The 16800-nt window shown below is 41.6% G+C and overlaps 1 protein-coding gene across 4 annotated transcripts in view; it reads left to right on the top strand.

The window, feature by feature from the left end:
• RAB9A (RAB9A, member RAS oncogene family) overlaps positions 1–16502 on the top strand; it is a 32977-nt gene extending 16475 nt beyond the window's left edge. The window contains exons 1-3 of one of the 4 annotated variants that reach the window (XM_072849455.1): positions 6939–7041; positions 12485–12517; positions 15424–16502. In XM_072849455.1, the coding sequence (XP_072705556.1) occupies positions 15458–16063 (606 nt within the window). In that variant the 5' untranslated portion in view covers positions 6939–7041; positions 12485–12517; positions 15424–15457 and the 3' untranslated portion in view covers positions 16064–16502. Of the gene's footprint in view, positions 1–6926; positions 7042–12484; positions 12518–15423 lie in introns of those variants that run through there. The other 3 variants (XM_072849470.1, XM_072849461.1, XM_072849471.1) reach the window with 3 other exon arrangements.
• The last annotated feature ends 298 nt before the right edge of the window (positions 16503–16800 follow it).

The raw sequence follows: 16800 nt of genomic DNA, 5'->3' as shown, positions 1-16800 counted from the left end.
CTGGGAGATATCTTTTACAAATGCACAACAGGCATTTTGCAGTTCAAGGCCAAAATGCATCAGCTGAGCAGAGAAACCTGGTGAGTATTTGCTGGAGGAACTAAGGATGGTTCCTGCACCCATCTAGCTGTAACACAGCTGAGGCTGGTCAGCTTCTCTGGGCTCAGGCACTGCCCTGGAGCTCTCCAGCCACATGGCCTGTCAGAGAAAGGAGTTAGGGGCATGAGATGAGAAAAACTTACTGTTGGTGAACTAAAAGCCAGCCAGGACTAAAAATAGAAGACAGGCCTTATTTATGGTGAAAACAGTGTGTAACCTGATGTTACAAGGAGGCACTTACTATTATTCTGCTGAAAAACAGGAAATTTTTTTTCCATTCTGTGAAGTGTTAACAATTAACTTTCAACGGTGTGATTTACTGTGGCATTACCTAGATTTTTATCGTGAAAATTTGTGTTTTAGTGGAATTGCACTGATGTAAAACAAATGTTAAAGCCTTAGGCCAGACCCCCAGTGTTCAACGGTGTAACCAATCAGTCAGTGTCTGACCTTCCTTCCCAGCCCTTACCCATGTGCTGGAATTGATGCTTACAAGTAGTCCTGCTTGTTTAAGTGGAAGTAATTCTGTGCAAAGTATTATTTTTAGCTTTCAATAAAACCATAGGAAAGTAAACACTTCTGTGTTACTGGTTCACGGTAAGCACGGAGTTGTGTGCTGTCGTTTTTGGAGGTCGTGGTTCTGCTGAGGAGAGCTGTATGCCAGTACTGTGCTGTGTCAGAACACCATGTAGCAGGAGACTTTATTTTAGCTGTGAACAACAGATACTTATAAATAATTTCTGCCTGCAGATGGTTTTGAAGACAATCCAGTAATATACAGCTCATCCAAGTATTGTCTTGGCAAAGGGAAATGTTACAAGGCATGGATGGTGTTTGTGACAGAATATATTTCAAGGATAAAATTTGTAGCCATAATACTGACTACATTTGTGACATTAATAATGTGTAACATCATTTGCTTTTGAACTGCCCATCACTAAATGTATAGTACTAAGCTATATGCCCCAACATGAGTGGGATTTTCTACAGATCCATATTTACTGAGCAGCTAAGAAAACATAAACAGCGGATATCTTAAAACTTTTTCAAATCATTGAGCAAGCCTGCCTCACTGCGGATCTGAGTGAGCCATACCTGCAGCAGCAAGAGGGTCTTTTGGTTCTAGCCTTTCACATCTTGCCCTTTCTTCTAAGATGTAGAAATAATAAAATCCAGTTACTAAGAACTGCAGTTGCAGTTTATGGTATAGAAACTACTGTCAGTAACTACAAATAGTCAAGAAGTGGATTATAACCATGCCCCTTTTCCACCTATCCCTTAACTTTCTTTTGTCTGTTTCAAACAGAGAGCAGTCCGAACTCTTACGGCAGGTCCATGGTACCCTCGCAGTTGTAAACTCAGCGTTTTAAAGTACTTTTCCATTGTGAGCAGGGATTACTCCATTGTCTGCCTTCCCAATAACTATAGAACCTGAGAGCTGCCTTTGTAACAAATCTAGTTAAAGCTAGACATTAAAAGATGAGAATATATTTGTAAATTTTGTGAAATCCAGTAATCATTAAAAGAATTTCTGTTCCTGTTGAAAGAGATGGAGCCCTTACCTTTATTCAGGAGTTACCTAGTCTAAGCTGCTAGCTGCTGATTCCACACACACGTAGTTGCTAGGTTATTAGCATTACCTAAAAGCCAGGCACAAAATATGCTCCTGCTTGCCCAGATAGTAGTCTGGGACAAGGAGGAGATCTGGGAAAACTGGCAGAAAGGAGTAGAAAGTATTGGGAGGCAGGGAGAATGAACTGGGCCCACTGTAAGTATGCCGAGGACACAAATCTATAGGAAATGAGGCTTTGTTGTTCCAGGGCTGGTAAACAAGCTCATCTAGGTTTGGTTTCACTTCATGCATAGTTCATGCTGATAAACACGCTGCTGCAACTTCACATTTAACAGTTAGTGAAACTGTATACAAAATCATGAATTATTGTATTACCTTTTTGGTCATCTTATGCTGTTGATGATTCTTAACTAACACGGCTCATTACCACTTCGGCCGTTTTTCCATCTGTGTTTGTATCCAATCCTCGTTACAGGAAAGGTTTAGTAGAAAGCAGATGTCATGTAGTGTCATGTGCCACTACATATCAGAATACTGTACAGACATGAAGTGCCAAATATGAGAGATGGTCATTCAAGTAAATCATTGCTCTTATTTAAAAAGGTGTGGTCATAGTTTCACGAAGCAAAGTACTGCTCCAGGCCGCAGTTTGTCAATAGGTTATGTTGTCCCTACCCACATTGTGTAACTGCGCAGGCTTAAAAATGTTTGACTGGTTCAGATTGTATGCCTTGGCTCAAAATGGCTCTAAAAAGTCAACCTGCAACTACACAGCATACGTGCCAGCACAGCATATGGGTCTAGATTACTGGAGTACAGGGAGTATCAGAGTCCAGAAACAAGAATAAAAAGAAAGCTTTGAAAAATGAGATTCTTTTATGTTGTGGAGTTGTCTTTTTTCCGTTTGTTCCAGATGGGAAAAAGATGTCTTAACTTTTTTAAGCAGAGACAATTAATTTTGGTATGAAGTTCAGCATATCCATGATGCTACTCCACAAAGGAGCATGAGATTAGAGGTGATTCACATAGACATCGGGCAAATGTATGCTGAATAAGGCTAAAGTCTGTGTTTGTTTTCACTGGGTTTTCTCGAGACTCTGTAAATTCAGCTGCTTATTGAATCCTATAATTTAATAGTAGCAATAAGGTCTTAAATGTAGATTGCACTCAAAGCTCAAGCAGCCTTTAGCTGCAGAACTTGCAATATGTGCCATAAGAAGATGAGAGCTAAATTAACAATGGTTTTCACACAACTTTCAATGTAAAAGCAAAGAATTATTCTGGGAAGTGCTCTATTAATTGGAGTCGATGTTGCTCCCTTAACACCAGTGACAAAACTCCTTCTGGTTCCTGGAGATCCACTGCCACATCCATTTCATTTCATTCTGTTGAGGGCCTTTTGTATCTCCCGCATAACCCTCTTACTGGAGCACTTTTCAGGGAGATACTCAGCTGCCATTTGTTCTTTATAACTCTTTCTTCCTTTCCAAGCCAAAAGGAAATTTGTGCTGTTTATTTTTTATTTAAAATGTATTCCTTTCAGTCTGCTGTGCTGTGTACATTTGTTACTAAAGCCAAGAACTGCAACTCTTTAAACAAGAAAAGAACAGCTCTTTTTCTGGCAAAAAGAAAAGTTACCTGGTAACAGGCTGTGGTTAAGGAGCAACTATGTTGAATTACAGTCCTTCAGGGAATCTTCATGGTGTAACGGCCCAGTTCATTGAGTGCCTGGAAGATAAGGAAAGAAACAAGAGCACTTTGATAATTTCTTAGATTGCTTGGGGGCTGGCTGGCTGCATTCCGGTATTTGCAGAGCCATAAAGGCAGATGACTTCATATCCCCTTATTTTGTACTGCTGTAATTCAGCCAGGAGGTGACAAAGTCATGTTTTATTGAGACCATGTCATCCCTTGCCAGGATGGGACAAAGTCTCCTTGCCAACTACAGATGGTAAAAAGCATTATTCACAAGCTCTATTATATGAGAGCTTTGCTGATACAGAACTTTCTCATACACAAAAAAAATCGCCCTTTATTTGCCCTTGGGATGTTATTTGCGCTGTTTGCTAGCACATGACATAACAACAATTACCTCTTCATAAATTCAACTCTGTGAATAAAATCCTGAAGGTGCAAGGTCAGCTTTCAGTTGAACGTGCATGTGAGGGAGCAGCAAGGGTGTGTTGCTGCGCTAGAGGAGATGAGCCAGGAGTCGTGGGTGACAAGGTGCACAGGGACCATGATTTCAGTAAAAAGGGTCACCATCCCACAGCACCCAAACAAGAAGAGCAAGGCAGATCTGGTGACAACAATCAGCCAAAACTGCAGTGAGCATCAGACAAGTCTGCGGGGAGGAGGCCATGCCAAGGTGGGGCTGGGTGTCAAATGGGGGTCGGGGCATGAGGTGGGGTGCAGGACTGGGGCCACAGGGCTCGGACAGGGCCTGAGCCGAAATGTGGCTCCTGCTGGCGGGGGGACCCTGCGGCGGCACAGCCCCAGCCCTGCTCACCACTGCTGGGAAGGTCAGGCAGCGGCCTTGGGCAGGGGCAGAGCCCATGGCACCCACCATCAGGACCCTACACACCGTCGGGACCTGTCTGCACAATTTAAAACGGGAGTGATTTTGGTGTACATGTTTCAAACCATATCTTAGCTGGGCATTTTCTTGTGTCTGTTCCTCGGAACTGGCAGGTATACTTCATGTGACCAGCCCTGTCAGTGGCATTATTTGTTCTACAGTTTTTGATCATTCTACAGCAACTATTGGTTTTGTTACATACATGAATAATAGTAACGGGGTGGACACAAGGGAAAAGGGCCTTCAGTTCCTGATCCTCAAGCATGCATGCATCTGTTTTAACCATAAGAGTAACTCTATTGATATTCCATTATGCCTATAAAATCATAAGCATAATAGGCCATGGTTACAGCATGGTCCTTTTCTGTTTTCTTTTATGTTTCCATGTAGAAGAAGTAAAAATACATCTTGGCTCAGAAGTGTAAGAATTTTGTTTCTAACTAGAATTTTTAAAATTGGAGGGACCTGGACAAACTCAAGAAGTGGGCCCATGTGAACCTTACGAGGTTCAACAAGGCCAAGTGTAGGGTCCTACACCTGGGTTGGGCAACTCCTGGTATCAATGTAGGCTGGGGGAGGAAGGGATTGAGAGCAGCCCTGCAGAGAAGGACTTGGGGGTACTGGTGGATGAAAAGCGGGACATGGCCCAGCAACGTGTGCTCGCAGCCCGGAAGGCCAACCGTATCCTGGGCTGCATCAAAAGCAGCATGGCCAGCAGGTCGAGGGAGTTGATTCTGCCCCTCTGCTCTGCTCTGGTGAGACCCCACCTGCAGTGCTGCGTCCCGCTCTGGGGTCCTCAGCAGAAGAAGGACATGGAGCTGTTGGAGCAGGTCCGGAGGAGGGCCACAAAAATGATCCGAGGGCTGGAGCACCTCTCCTATGAGGACAGGCTGAGACAGTTGGGATTGTTCAGCCTGGAGAAGAGAAGGCTCCAGGGAGACCTTATAGCAGCCTTCCAGTACTTAAAGGGGGCTTATAAGAGAGACAGGGACAGATGTTTTAGCAGGGCCTGTTGTGGTAGGACAAGGGGTAATGGTTTTAAACTAAAGGAGGGTAGATTCAGACTAGATATAAGGAAGAAATTTTTTACAATGAGGGTGGTGAGGCACTGGCACAGGTTGTCCAGAGAGGTGGTAGATGCCCCATCCCTGGAAACATTCAAGGTCAGGCTGGACAGGGCTCTGAGCAACCTGATCTAGTTGAAGATGTCCCTGCTCTTGCAGGGGGGTTGGAGTAGATGACCTTTAAAGGTCCCTTCCAACTCAAACTAATTCTATTCTAAATTTCCTTAAATGTATCCAAGTGTCTGAGAACCAGTGTTGTCTCAAGAAAAAAAGACAGTAGCTTCATCCCACAAGGTATCAAGTGGAAAATAGAGTAACTATTTCCTCCACTTCTAAATGCAGATTTTTTTTTCTTTTTAAATCACAAAATAATGCCATAACTGATCAGAACTTACATCTTAGAATTACCATCATTTAAAGAGGACATTTTTCTACCCCTCCAGCACTTACTTGTATTTTACTTTAGCATTGGATGAAAGCAGATCCCAGGAAAAAAAGTACTTGAAAAATTTCAAAGTCCAGCTTTGTTAAATAAGAATGGGTCTAGTATCATCAGATTTGCCTCTAGCATGGACTGCCTTTTAATAATCCTGCTCCTGCCAGTAGGAGACATTTCCTTTTGATGATACTGAGATCTTGTTTTCCATTCCTTGGACCATGTTGTAAATCTGATCCAAAACAAGATGACTCTGCAAGTGGCAATTCCAGTCCAATTGCATCTCCCTTATGATCGGAAGCATGTGATGACTGCTTAAGCAAACGGGTGTATTTCAAATGCTCTTTCCTTACGCCTGTCATCGCCTATTCTTCTTGATGATGTGGGAACCTCTTTAAATACACTCAAATAATTTCTGCTCTTTTAATTTTAATTACATTTTGCCCTGTCCTCGTGATGAGTTGTAAGGGCACAGAAAAAACTCTTATCACCAGCTTCTTTAGACTTTTTTCCTGTGATCTTGTTTGAACAGGCAAGTTGACGTTATTCTGAATTACTACAGAAAAAAAGTGTCTGGCTACTCTTTCTGAACAGCATACTTTGGACTTGGGTTAGTTCCTTCACTGACACATGTATATTTTTAAATGTCTCTACCTGTAAAGCGAAGCCGCCTTACAATCATGAGTTTGCTTACATGGGGCCCTTGATGTGGAGCACGGTGAGACTACTGCTGTTAATAAACAACTCTGCCCTGCAAATACTATATAAAGGCGTTTTAAAGCTTAATAATTCAGAGCATTGTAGAGCAAATAAAAGCCTTATCCTCTTGCAATGGAACAGTGGTCCTTCTTTTAAATGTCATACCTCAGCGATCACTAAGTGCGGCCCTCTGCGGACACTCAGTGCTGTGCGCTTGCTGCGAGCAAAGCCGTTCCCATCACCGTGCTTGCCAAGCCCAAAACTTTTTCGCAGGTCCGTGGTTGAACAAAGAGCACCCAGATACCCCCCAGATACCCCCCGCCGCGGGAGGCCAGCGCCAACTGCCGGTCCCCTGCCCGCGGGCCACCCGCGTCCCCGGCCGGGGGCGGGGCCTCGAGGAGTGGGTGGGGCGAGCCGCACCCCGCCCCTCCCGAGAGGGCGGGGCCGGGCGGCTGGGGCTCGGCTCACGTGATCCCTCGGGCCCCGCCCCCTGCCCGCTCCGCCATGTTGTTTCTTCCTTCCCCAGCGCCCGGCGGCGGCTTCGGGCGGTGGCGCAGCCCGGGCTCGGCGGCAGCCCCCTTCCCGTGGGCAGGTATCGGCCGGCGTGGCGGGATCGCCCTCTCCTCCCCTTTTCTCCGGCAGGCGCGGGCGAGCAGTGGCCGCTGGCTCCGGGGCCGGCGGCCCGGGGAGGGCGGCCCGCGCCGAGGACTCTCTTGGCCCGCGGCTGGGGGGTGAGGGGGCCGCTCTCCCCAGGGCCGCGCTCCCGTCCCGGCAGCCTGGGGGGGCGGGGGAGGGCAGCGGTCTGGAGCTGCCTGGGGTTTCGTTATTTTCCTTCCTCGTGACTCTCCGCTTACTGCTCCGTTCCCCTCTCCGCGCCCCCCGCCGCTGTCCGAGCTCTGCCGGCTCCCGGGCGCGCTCCCTGGTGCTTGCTCGGTAACGGCCGGCCTCCGGGGAGCGGGAAGGGAGCCCCGGCTGTTGTCGCGGCCCCGGTGGGAGGGGGCCCCGGGCGCTCCTCACAGCCGGTGCGGGCGGCGGGGAAGTGTGGCGTGATCGGGGATCCCGTGACTCCGGGGCAGGCGGTGGCTCCTTTGGGAAACGGCTCCTGCCTGGCGATTCCCAGCCGGCGCACGATCGGTGCCCGACTCTACAGTGCTTCCTCAGCACTGATGAAGATCTCGGATCTGTTTGGGTGAAACTCGGTTTCGTACCTGTCCCCTCAACACCTTTCAAACCGAAAAGAAAAAAAGAAAATGGTCCCTTTACCGCCTCTTCCTGTCGCTGTCTGCTGAAGAAGGACTTCTCTGTTCCCAAGGGGACCCTGAGCAGTGTGCTTTACATTTTTAGTTCTTCTTTTTTGAACCAGTGACTCGATTTAGCTCTCCTCTGCAACGGCCAGTTGCTTTTCTAATCATGGCAGATGGCTTTACAAACTTAGATGCAGTGATGGCTGGAGAACCAAAAGGATTAGGTTAAGGTTGTTGAATCTCGTACGTCTGAGTGGTTAATGAGCAGATTCAGTGTAAGAATTCCACGTTAAATGTAACTTTTGCAAAATAATTGAGCGAATAACAGAATAGTGCAAGAAAACTAGTTTTAAAAACCTGTGATAGTGGCCTTTCTAGCCAGGTTACATATAACTAGATACATGGAGAGCACTTAATTTTATTAACTTGGGTGGGGTAAGCAAGTAGGGAACTCCTTGGCTGAATTTTGGGTTGGAATTAAAACAGCTTGTCTGCAGATAGCTGTCATGCAATCTACCACCCTACATCTTGTTTTCCTTCTTTCCTTGTTGTCCACAATAATTTACAGCTCTACTAAATAAGCATGTGGTTTTTATTTGTCTTTACTTTTAAAGTGTTGTACAACACTGAAATTGTCAGTGCTTGCTTTTTTTAGAGCAAGGGTGACTGTGTGTGGCGGGGTTTTTTGGGGGATCTTTTGTGACTTTTTAGTAGCTTATAAGGTAATAAGCTCTAATGTCAGACTGGAGGGAGAGCTATTTCTCGGACATAGCCAAAATCAATCCAAAACTTTTTTTTCCTGTCACTCTTATTTCTAGAGGAAGCTAACCAAAGGATGGTACAGCTACACCTGTGTTTCAGTATCAACATGGAATTTATAATGAACTGTTCTTTTTCTCTGTCTCCTTCAGGTTGTACGGAGCTCTGTTTGTTGCCTTAATTTTAGTAAAGCCTTTTCCATTAAGTTAAAAATAGGGAGTGTGTAGTAAAAAAAAAAAGGCTCTAGCAGTCCTTGTTTTGCTTTTGAGTGCTCAAACAAACCATCAGTTTCCTTAAATTGAAAATATGTGAAAAAAGTTGCGGAGGCTCAAATGAGGTATTTAGATTTCAAGCTGTATTTTATTTTTTGTCAATTTAGTAATAAATCATGAGAAACAGATCTTTCAGCTCCTTAGGATTGGAATTTTACATAAATGTTTAACAATGAAAAAAATCTTCGAGCAGAAAGGCTTGTAAGAATTCCTTAAGGGTTTTTTTTTTATGATGTTCATTCTCCTTGGTGTTTTGTTTTTGTTTTCATTCTCTACAGAGTATGTTGGCCTGGTACAGTGTAACCCACTTAATCCCTTAGGGATGAGCTTTGGTCACATAATTATATTGGGAAGAATATGAATGCACAATGTAGCCTGACCAATAGAGGATGCTATTGCTAGGATTCCCTGGAGGAAAAGGGAAACTAATGCAAGGGAGGAAGATGGGCAAATATGAGCAGAAATAATTGCTTGATAAGTTATTGAAAGAGTGGAAGCAGTAGTGGAGAAGTAGGTTGCAAGGGGAATGTCAGTTAACTCATGAATTGGTAGAAATGTTGGGCCAAGCAGCACCTAAGGGTGTTTTGAGGTTGGCTGAAAGTAATGGAATATTTAAGTTGGGAGATGCTCAACTGTGAGCTGCTGAAAAATGTCAGCTCTTATTAAATCAGAATAAATAATAGTTTGCTCATTCTACTTGAATGTGGGAAATAAGATGGAAAGTGAAGGCCAGGTCTCTGCAAGATTAAACTAGCAGCGGTATAAATGTAGGTATTTCTCCTGACAGGTTTTGCTGATCAGGTTTGTGGCTAGATGTAAGTTGGAATAAATGAGGTGATTCTGGCAGTAGGTACTGGGATGATTTAATGATCCAGGGTCTATGCGGACTTAAGGATTCCTTCCCTTGGCTGCTGCTTCTTTCATAGCCCTGAGTCATGCCAGGCAATGGTTTGAACTAGAGTACTGAACTACGCAGGAGTTAAAAATAACTTTATAAAGAAACCCCAAAATACAACTTTTTGGTATACAAATGAGTGGCAACAGCTGTATGTCAGTTCAGTTTGGGTTGTGTTCATATTACAAATTATTATGAATAAACTCTAGTGATATTCTGGTGTTAGATAAAGTGTGTCTAGGCTGCTTGCAACTAGAGGCAATATTCAGATAACCTGTCATCAAATTATTAAAGATCTATCCAAAAGAAAACACAAACTGTCTTCACAGTGCAATGGTAAAATCACAGATAAAGGAAGAAAGACTTGCAAGATGATTAGTATCTCAGTAGGTCAAGCCATATGATTGAAGGGCTTCAGAGAACTAGGCAGCTCACAAGTGGCCATCAAGAAAGGGGTGTTGCTGATCCACAGCTCTTACGTTGGTACCCTGGGGAGGGGAAGGACAGTTTGGAGGTTGATTAATGTCCAAGCTTGCAATGCATTCAAAAGTAAAAAGCATGTAGCATCTTGACTTCCTGTCTGTATGTTTCCCTTTGAATTGAGAACAAAATGTTTCAAGGTCAAACAGGCTTGCAGCCCCTTACGCACTAAAAAACCGTTCTTGTGCTGCTTAATTGGCCAAGGTGTAAACTAGTACCTTCTAAATACAAGAACAAGGATTGGCTAAGCAGAGAAAAGGGAGAAAAATTGCTTCTGTCCTTTCTCTTCAGATTTCTGGAAACTTGCAGTTCTGCTGTAGGTGACAAGTATAACTACTCTGTAGTGATTGAGAGTTGAGAGATGTAAAAGCCTCCACAAACACTAAGTGTTGAAAACTACATAGTTCTGGATTCTGCCCCTGCTCCTGCAACTCTGATAGGTCTTGGGACTTTTTTCAGATATTTTACAGAGAAGCAATTTATGTCATTTTTTTTGATGAGCCACTGCAGCTAGCAAACCACAGGAAACGGCTTTTTTCTATGCTAGCCTGGTAAATATTGTCAAATGCTTTCTTAGTGTTAAGAAAAGAAACAACTAATGAAGGTGTAAGTTTACATTATTTTATTGGAAGGCCAGTGTTTTTGTCAGATGAAGTACTTGAAGTGTTTGTGTGCCTTTTTAAACTATTAATGTCTGATACCTGTGGCTTAACAAAATAAGATGGCAAAGAAAATTGTGAATAAGCTTCAAAGCTGAAATGGATGTGTTGTATATGTGTACATTTGAGGATAGGAAGTTGTGAAACATGGTCAGTGTTATTGATATGTTAGTTATGGAACTGCTAATTCTGGTTGTCAGTAACTTTGAGAGAGTGTTTTTTCTTAAATCTTTGACAAAGATGGCCCCTTTTTTTTAAGAAGTCTCGGCTGAAAGCATATTAGGCTGTAAGTAAATGTGGTTAGTTGAAACAAACTTGAGTCTGCCTTACCTTGGATTTTTTTCCTTCTCCAAGTCAAATGGGTGCTCTTTAACAACTTTCATTAAAGGACAGCGTACCACGTATCTTCAAGGAAACCTTTGCGTTTAGTCTTGATTTCATATAGCAGGTGGTTCATCAGTGACCACTGGCTGAAAATGGTGATTGAAATAAATTTTCTTGCCTGTTTCCAAGTTAGAAAGCAGGTACAAGTGGAGAAAATAGTCTGGAGATTTGAAGTGTCCCTTACATCTGTTTCCTCAAGAATACTGAGGGAATTCAGTGGTGCTATTGCAACAGATCCATTTTTTGGTGTGTCTTATTAATAAAAGAGGGGAGTAGAGGTGAGATTTCAGTTGCTGTGTGGTTTGGTTTTTTTTTTATGGTGTGTTGCTGTGCCTGGTATCAGTATGGTAAAAGTGAAACTATAAATTTGTCCAATTGACTTCGTTTGCTTAATAGTTTAAGTGTGCTTGCTGACATCATAGATACAATGCAATTACTGTGTTGGCTAACAGTATTTTCCGTAGACATAACTTGAGTTCAGCACCTGTCTTCAGACTTCAGTACTGCGGTATAAGTAGGTTCTTAATCTATTGAATTATTTTTATACTAAAAAAAGACAAATTCCTAGACTAAAGTTTGTGTGTTGCTGCTGTGGTTTTCTAGACCAAGAATCTGGCTTTTCTTTGAGTGCTGTCTCAGTACCTAAGTGTTAAAAGAGGTAATTGCACTCAAAATAAAAAGGCAGATATGAAGCTGACAGTCATGGCATTAAGAAAATCTAGATGGATAGATGGGGCAAGGCAGTGGTGTTTCTCTAAGCTTTGAGGTGTTGGGAATCAAAGATTTTGTAATGCACACTGACTTTTTTTTAAGTTGCTTAGCATGTTGTTTTTAGTCTTGCCAGCAAATGTTTGGGTTGCTAATGGAAATGTTTCAGACTTTTAATTCAGCTCACTGTTTAAAAGGGAGATTCTGGGAGGTGACAATTAAATTACTATTTGTATTATGGTGTATGATCCTGTTAGAAATGGCCCTTAGTAGAAACGTTCCCTGCTTTTAACAGGAATATTGAAGTCAGTGGTCTAAGACCTTGAGTCCTTATAAGCCGGTGGAGGCAATTCAGAGATGGTTATCAAAATGGGCTAGAGTGGGGCTGGTTTTTATTTGCTCTGAGTTTCACTGAATACTGAAATAATAGAGGAACATGAGGGAAAAATCTTCTCTTTACAGACTCTTCTGTGTACTAGGTTGAGACTACTCTTACTGTGCTGCACAATTAGTTTAATGTAAGAAATAACTGGAACAAATAGTTAATCTGTAAGTCTGTGGTGTCTTGCAGTTCCTGATGTTGGTGAAAACAATCAGATGCACATTGGAAATTAAGTTTTTGTTTTGTTTTCAGATGCTGAATGATGATTTAAACTGAACTATTAAGGTAATAAATCTTCAGAAATATGATATCAGATGTTGACTGTTCCTTCCAAAAACACTGTCAAAAAGCACAGTATATAGATAAGTTCAAAGTATGTAATAGGAGAAATAATATTAATTCTCCAGGCATCTTAAGGATTTTATTGTTATTTTATGTGTTGGAGTATTAAGGCTTCATGACTTAGGGAAAAAAGATTCTTAAAGAGCTCCATTTTTGTAATTTTAATTTATTTAAAGATGTGTACGTGGAAAAAATGCAGCAGCCTGCTATGCTGAAAACTACCACACTGGTTCTGCAGATACTCTAAATCACATAATCAGTGGGGCTGTAGATGAGTCCCTTATATAAAGTCTTTGCTGCTTCCAAACAAAGAGGCTTCTTAATGCCTTTAAACATGCTGCTTTGCTGTTTCAGATCCATCTTGTAAGTATGTATTTAAATGACTGGACATATATCCCATTTATTTTGGATTAAAAACTTTACAAAGACATTAACTGCTAGCTAAGCATGACAGCTTCTACTGTGGAAGCTGAATGTCCTGAAGAGTGATGCTACCTGCAATGTCACATTGAGATACTTGCTTATCAGCCCTGGGAAGACTGTTTCTGTAGCGTTTGTGTAGAAGGACCAGTTTGGTTCTAGTTGAAAAGACACTTTCAATGGTTTGTGGCTGATCTATAATTGTCTGCCCAGTGAAAGTATTTTTATGGTCATCAGTCTCCTAGACCTTACTGTAATGGTCCATGTAGTTGAAAACTGTGCAAATTAACTTCTCGGGTTCTGGATGCACAAAAGTACTAGATACTGTTAACAGTTTCCTTACCTGTATTTTGTTTAAAATGTGGCTTCCTGGACAATTTAATGATAATAGCTGCAGTTCTTCAAACTGTAGAAACTAAAGAAACAAGTGCATAGTACCAGTCAGAACTACGATTCACATTGTCTTCTAGGGAACTTGTGATTTCAGTAGGACAGAATAAAAAAATAATAATTGTAACTTGTTCCTACACTGAAGTGGAAGAACAGGGAAACATTCAGTACCCACTGTTCTCATGAATGCATTATTGATTAAGAAGATGCTACTATCTAATGGCGTAGCTCAAATAACTTATTCATTAACCAATAGTAGGAATTAGGGACATAAGTGAAGACACTGGACCATTTTAAATATTTCAGCATGAACGTGGAAATCATGTGCAAGTAGGCTGGTGACTCTAATGAGGCTTTTCACATACATAAAAAGGTATGCGTGCACATCCTGAGCCATAGCAATTATCCCGTAGCTCTGTGAAAGGTAAATGAACAATCCACTTGAGGGTCTTAAGCAGTTTTAACATTGCTGTGATACAAACCTGTAGAAATATTAAGGATTTATAAACAGTGGTTTTAATTACACAGTATGAATGAATAAAATTACTTGCTCTGAACAGATTTTTAATGGAAGCAGCCACTGTTCCTTATATTTTGAAATTTGTGTTGAGGCTTCCGCTGTAGATTGTGTCTAACAAATAAATATTCAAAGATGGAAAGTTAAAGAGAAGAAAATTCCTGAAATTTCTCGCTTCTAATGTAGGCCTTGATTCTAAGGCAGCAGAGAGTCATATGACTCTCACGCCAGCTTGTATCGGGTATTAATTCCATAACCATACTCTGCAGGTGATGTATATGCCAGTAATGCTAATCACAACTGGCAAGACTGCATTCCTTCCTTCAGAGAAGGAGATGGACTAGGCAACTTGTGACCCATTTCCATTTTAAATAGACGCTATTTTCAGAGAAGCCTGTTTTGGTTGAATAACTTTGAGTTCTTTTAGTAACGGGTAGGTATAGGAACAGCAGTTTTCCTCATACAGAAACTGAACTTTGGGCTCTTTAAAATGAAACTGTACCCCCAAGCAATTAAAACACTTTTTTACAGTATTAGATGACACTGCTGTAATGAGGACAAACCTTGAGCTGCCACTAGTCCTTTAACACTAAAATCTGACAGTGAAAAAGCTTCATTGGTGCCACCGATTCACCATCCCTTTGCTGGCAGGCGGGCTTTTCACTAGTCCTCCAGGCTTTTTGACAGTGTTACCATGGGAAGTTGACACCTACTAACTGAACTGTCAGTGTAGGCTTGGCCTCAGTATTATGCATCTTGAGTACCATTTGAAGTAGCAACAGTGAATTTGCTTTTGTAGTAGTTGTAATAGTATTCCGTTCATCACGGCTGTTCTGCAAGGAGTAAACTGTAAAATACTGAATGTTTGTGTACCAATACCTAGTCACCTCACTTCTTTTAAAAGAAAATTACAGCATTTGCATTTGTTCTGTAGATAACTGTGTTCTCTGTGAGTTGATTTAAAATTCCTTGTCTGGTTGCAATTTTGTGTGAAGCGTAGCAGTTATTCCAGGATGACAGATAGTGTCCCGTTTTATTCCTAAAGCTTTCTCTTCACTTTTGAATGCTAAAACATAACTTTGCTAATGAAATACGGCACTGAAGTGACTAGTTCAAAGCATGTGCCCTATAAAATTCTCGTTTCACTTTCTTCCATAGATCTTTTTCAGTGAACACAAATGAATCGTTGCCCTTGTTGAATGTGATGTGATACGCCTTCTGCACAAACGTTGGAGGGTTTGGGGCTTTTGGGTGTTCTAAGTGACAGACCAGTAATTCATGCAGTGTACTGCTTAGACTGCCATACAGACTGCAGTCTGTGGTAGACACACCTTAAAGACGTGGTATTCTCGAGGGGGTGGTCTTACTATGAGTATCTGCACTTCACCTGTTTAGCACAGTCCTACTGCTTTTGTATGTGAAACTTGATGTTGGTGGACTTTAACACTTTCTAGATATTTATATGTGTAAAATGTTCTGCTCACAACTCTTCCCTTTTTAATGATTTTCTTAATCTTTACAGGTCTAGGAAACCAGGAGGATCTATTCCCGTAACAATGGCAGCAAAATCATCACTCCTTAAAGTAATACTGCTAGGAGATGGTGGAGTTGGGAAGAGTTCCCTTATGAACAGATATGTCACCAACAAGTTCGATGCACAGCTGTTTCATACAATAGGTGTGGAATTCTTAAATAAAGAGTTGGAAGTCGATGGACATTTCGTTACAATGCAGATATGGGACACAGCAGGTCAGGAACGTTTTAGGAGCTTGCGGACTCCTTTCTATAGAGGTTCTGACTGTTGCCTGCTAACCTTCAGCGTGGATGATTCTCAAAGCTTCCAAAACTTAAGCAACTGGAAGAAAGAATTCATTTATTATGCAGATGTCAAGGAGCCTGAAAGTTTTCCTTTTGTGATACTGGGTAACAAAGTTGATATTGATGAAAGGCAAGTGTCTACAGAAGAAGCCCAAGACTGGTGCAGGAATAACGGCAACCATCCCTATTTTGAAACCAGTGCAAAAGATGCCACTAATGTTGCAGCAGCCTTTGAAGAAGCTGTTAGAAGAGTTCTAGCCTCTGAAGATAGATCAGATCACTTTATTCAAACAGATACAGTAAACCTTCATCGGAAACCAAAACCCAGTTCATCTTGTTGTTGACAAATTTTTTGGGGGCCAAATTACTTTTGACTAGCTTGCTCTATAAAAGGATGGGGAAGGTGTAGTAGATAAAATGACAAATGGGTTTCACTCTAATATTAAAATTGTAATATTCTGCTGCTTTCTTGGGGGAGCAAAAGAAAAATTTCCATTCATGAGTGACCCACTATTGAATTAGTGACACTTTCTGTTTAGGAAGGTGTCAAGTAAAAACATTAATATAAGAATGTAATTTGCCAACTTTATTCAAATGATAAATACTTTGAATATAATTAAAACTTGAAAGTTCTAGAAGCACTACTTTGGAGAAACCATTCTGGAATTTAGACACAAAGATACTTTTATATGTGTATATTTTCATTAAATCGGCATTCCATTTTTGTTTCACTAGAAGCCAGTTTCTTAACAATGCTAGATATTAAACTTCAGTCTCACTACATTCCTTTTGCTGTGAGTGGTACTTCATCTCTAATGTGTTATTATAAGTTAATATAAATTACCTTCAGGTCTTCTCTAATTGCCCAGTGTTGCTATAATTTGTGTAGGTTTTTAAGTAGGAAATAAACTTCCTACATATTTAATGTCCATTTTCCTTTCATTTACTATTCTAATGCTGTACTAATTTTTCGAGCAGTGTAATGCAAGATACTGATGACTTTTTAAGTTAATACATGTCTTTGCCTTAAGTCCCATTCTAGCATGTTTCTGATCAGTAAGGTAAAAAACCTGAGTAACTG

This window comes from Ciconia boyciana, chromosome 1 (genome assembly GCF_034638445.1).
Source record: "Ciconia boyciana chromosome 1, ASM3463844v1, whole genome shotgun sequence".
NCBI classification, from domain to species: domain Eukaryota; kingdom Metazoa; phylum Chordata; class Aves; order Ciconiiformes; family Ciconiidae; genus Ciconia; species Ciconia boyciana.
The sequence above is the reverse complement of the archived record's forward strand: the minus strand, read 5'-3'. Positions and strand labels throughout refer to the sequence as shown.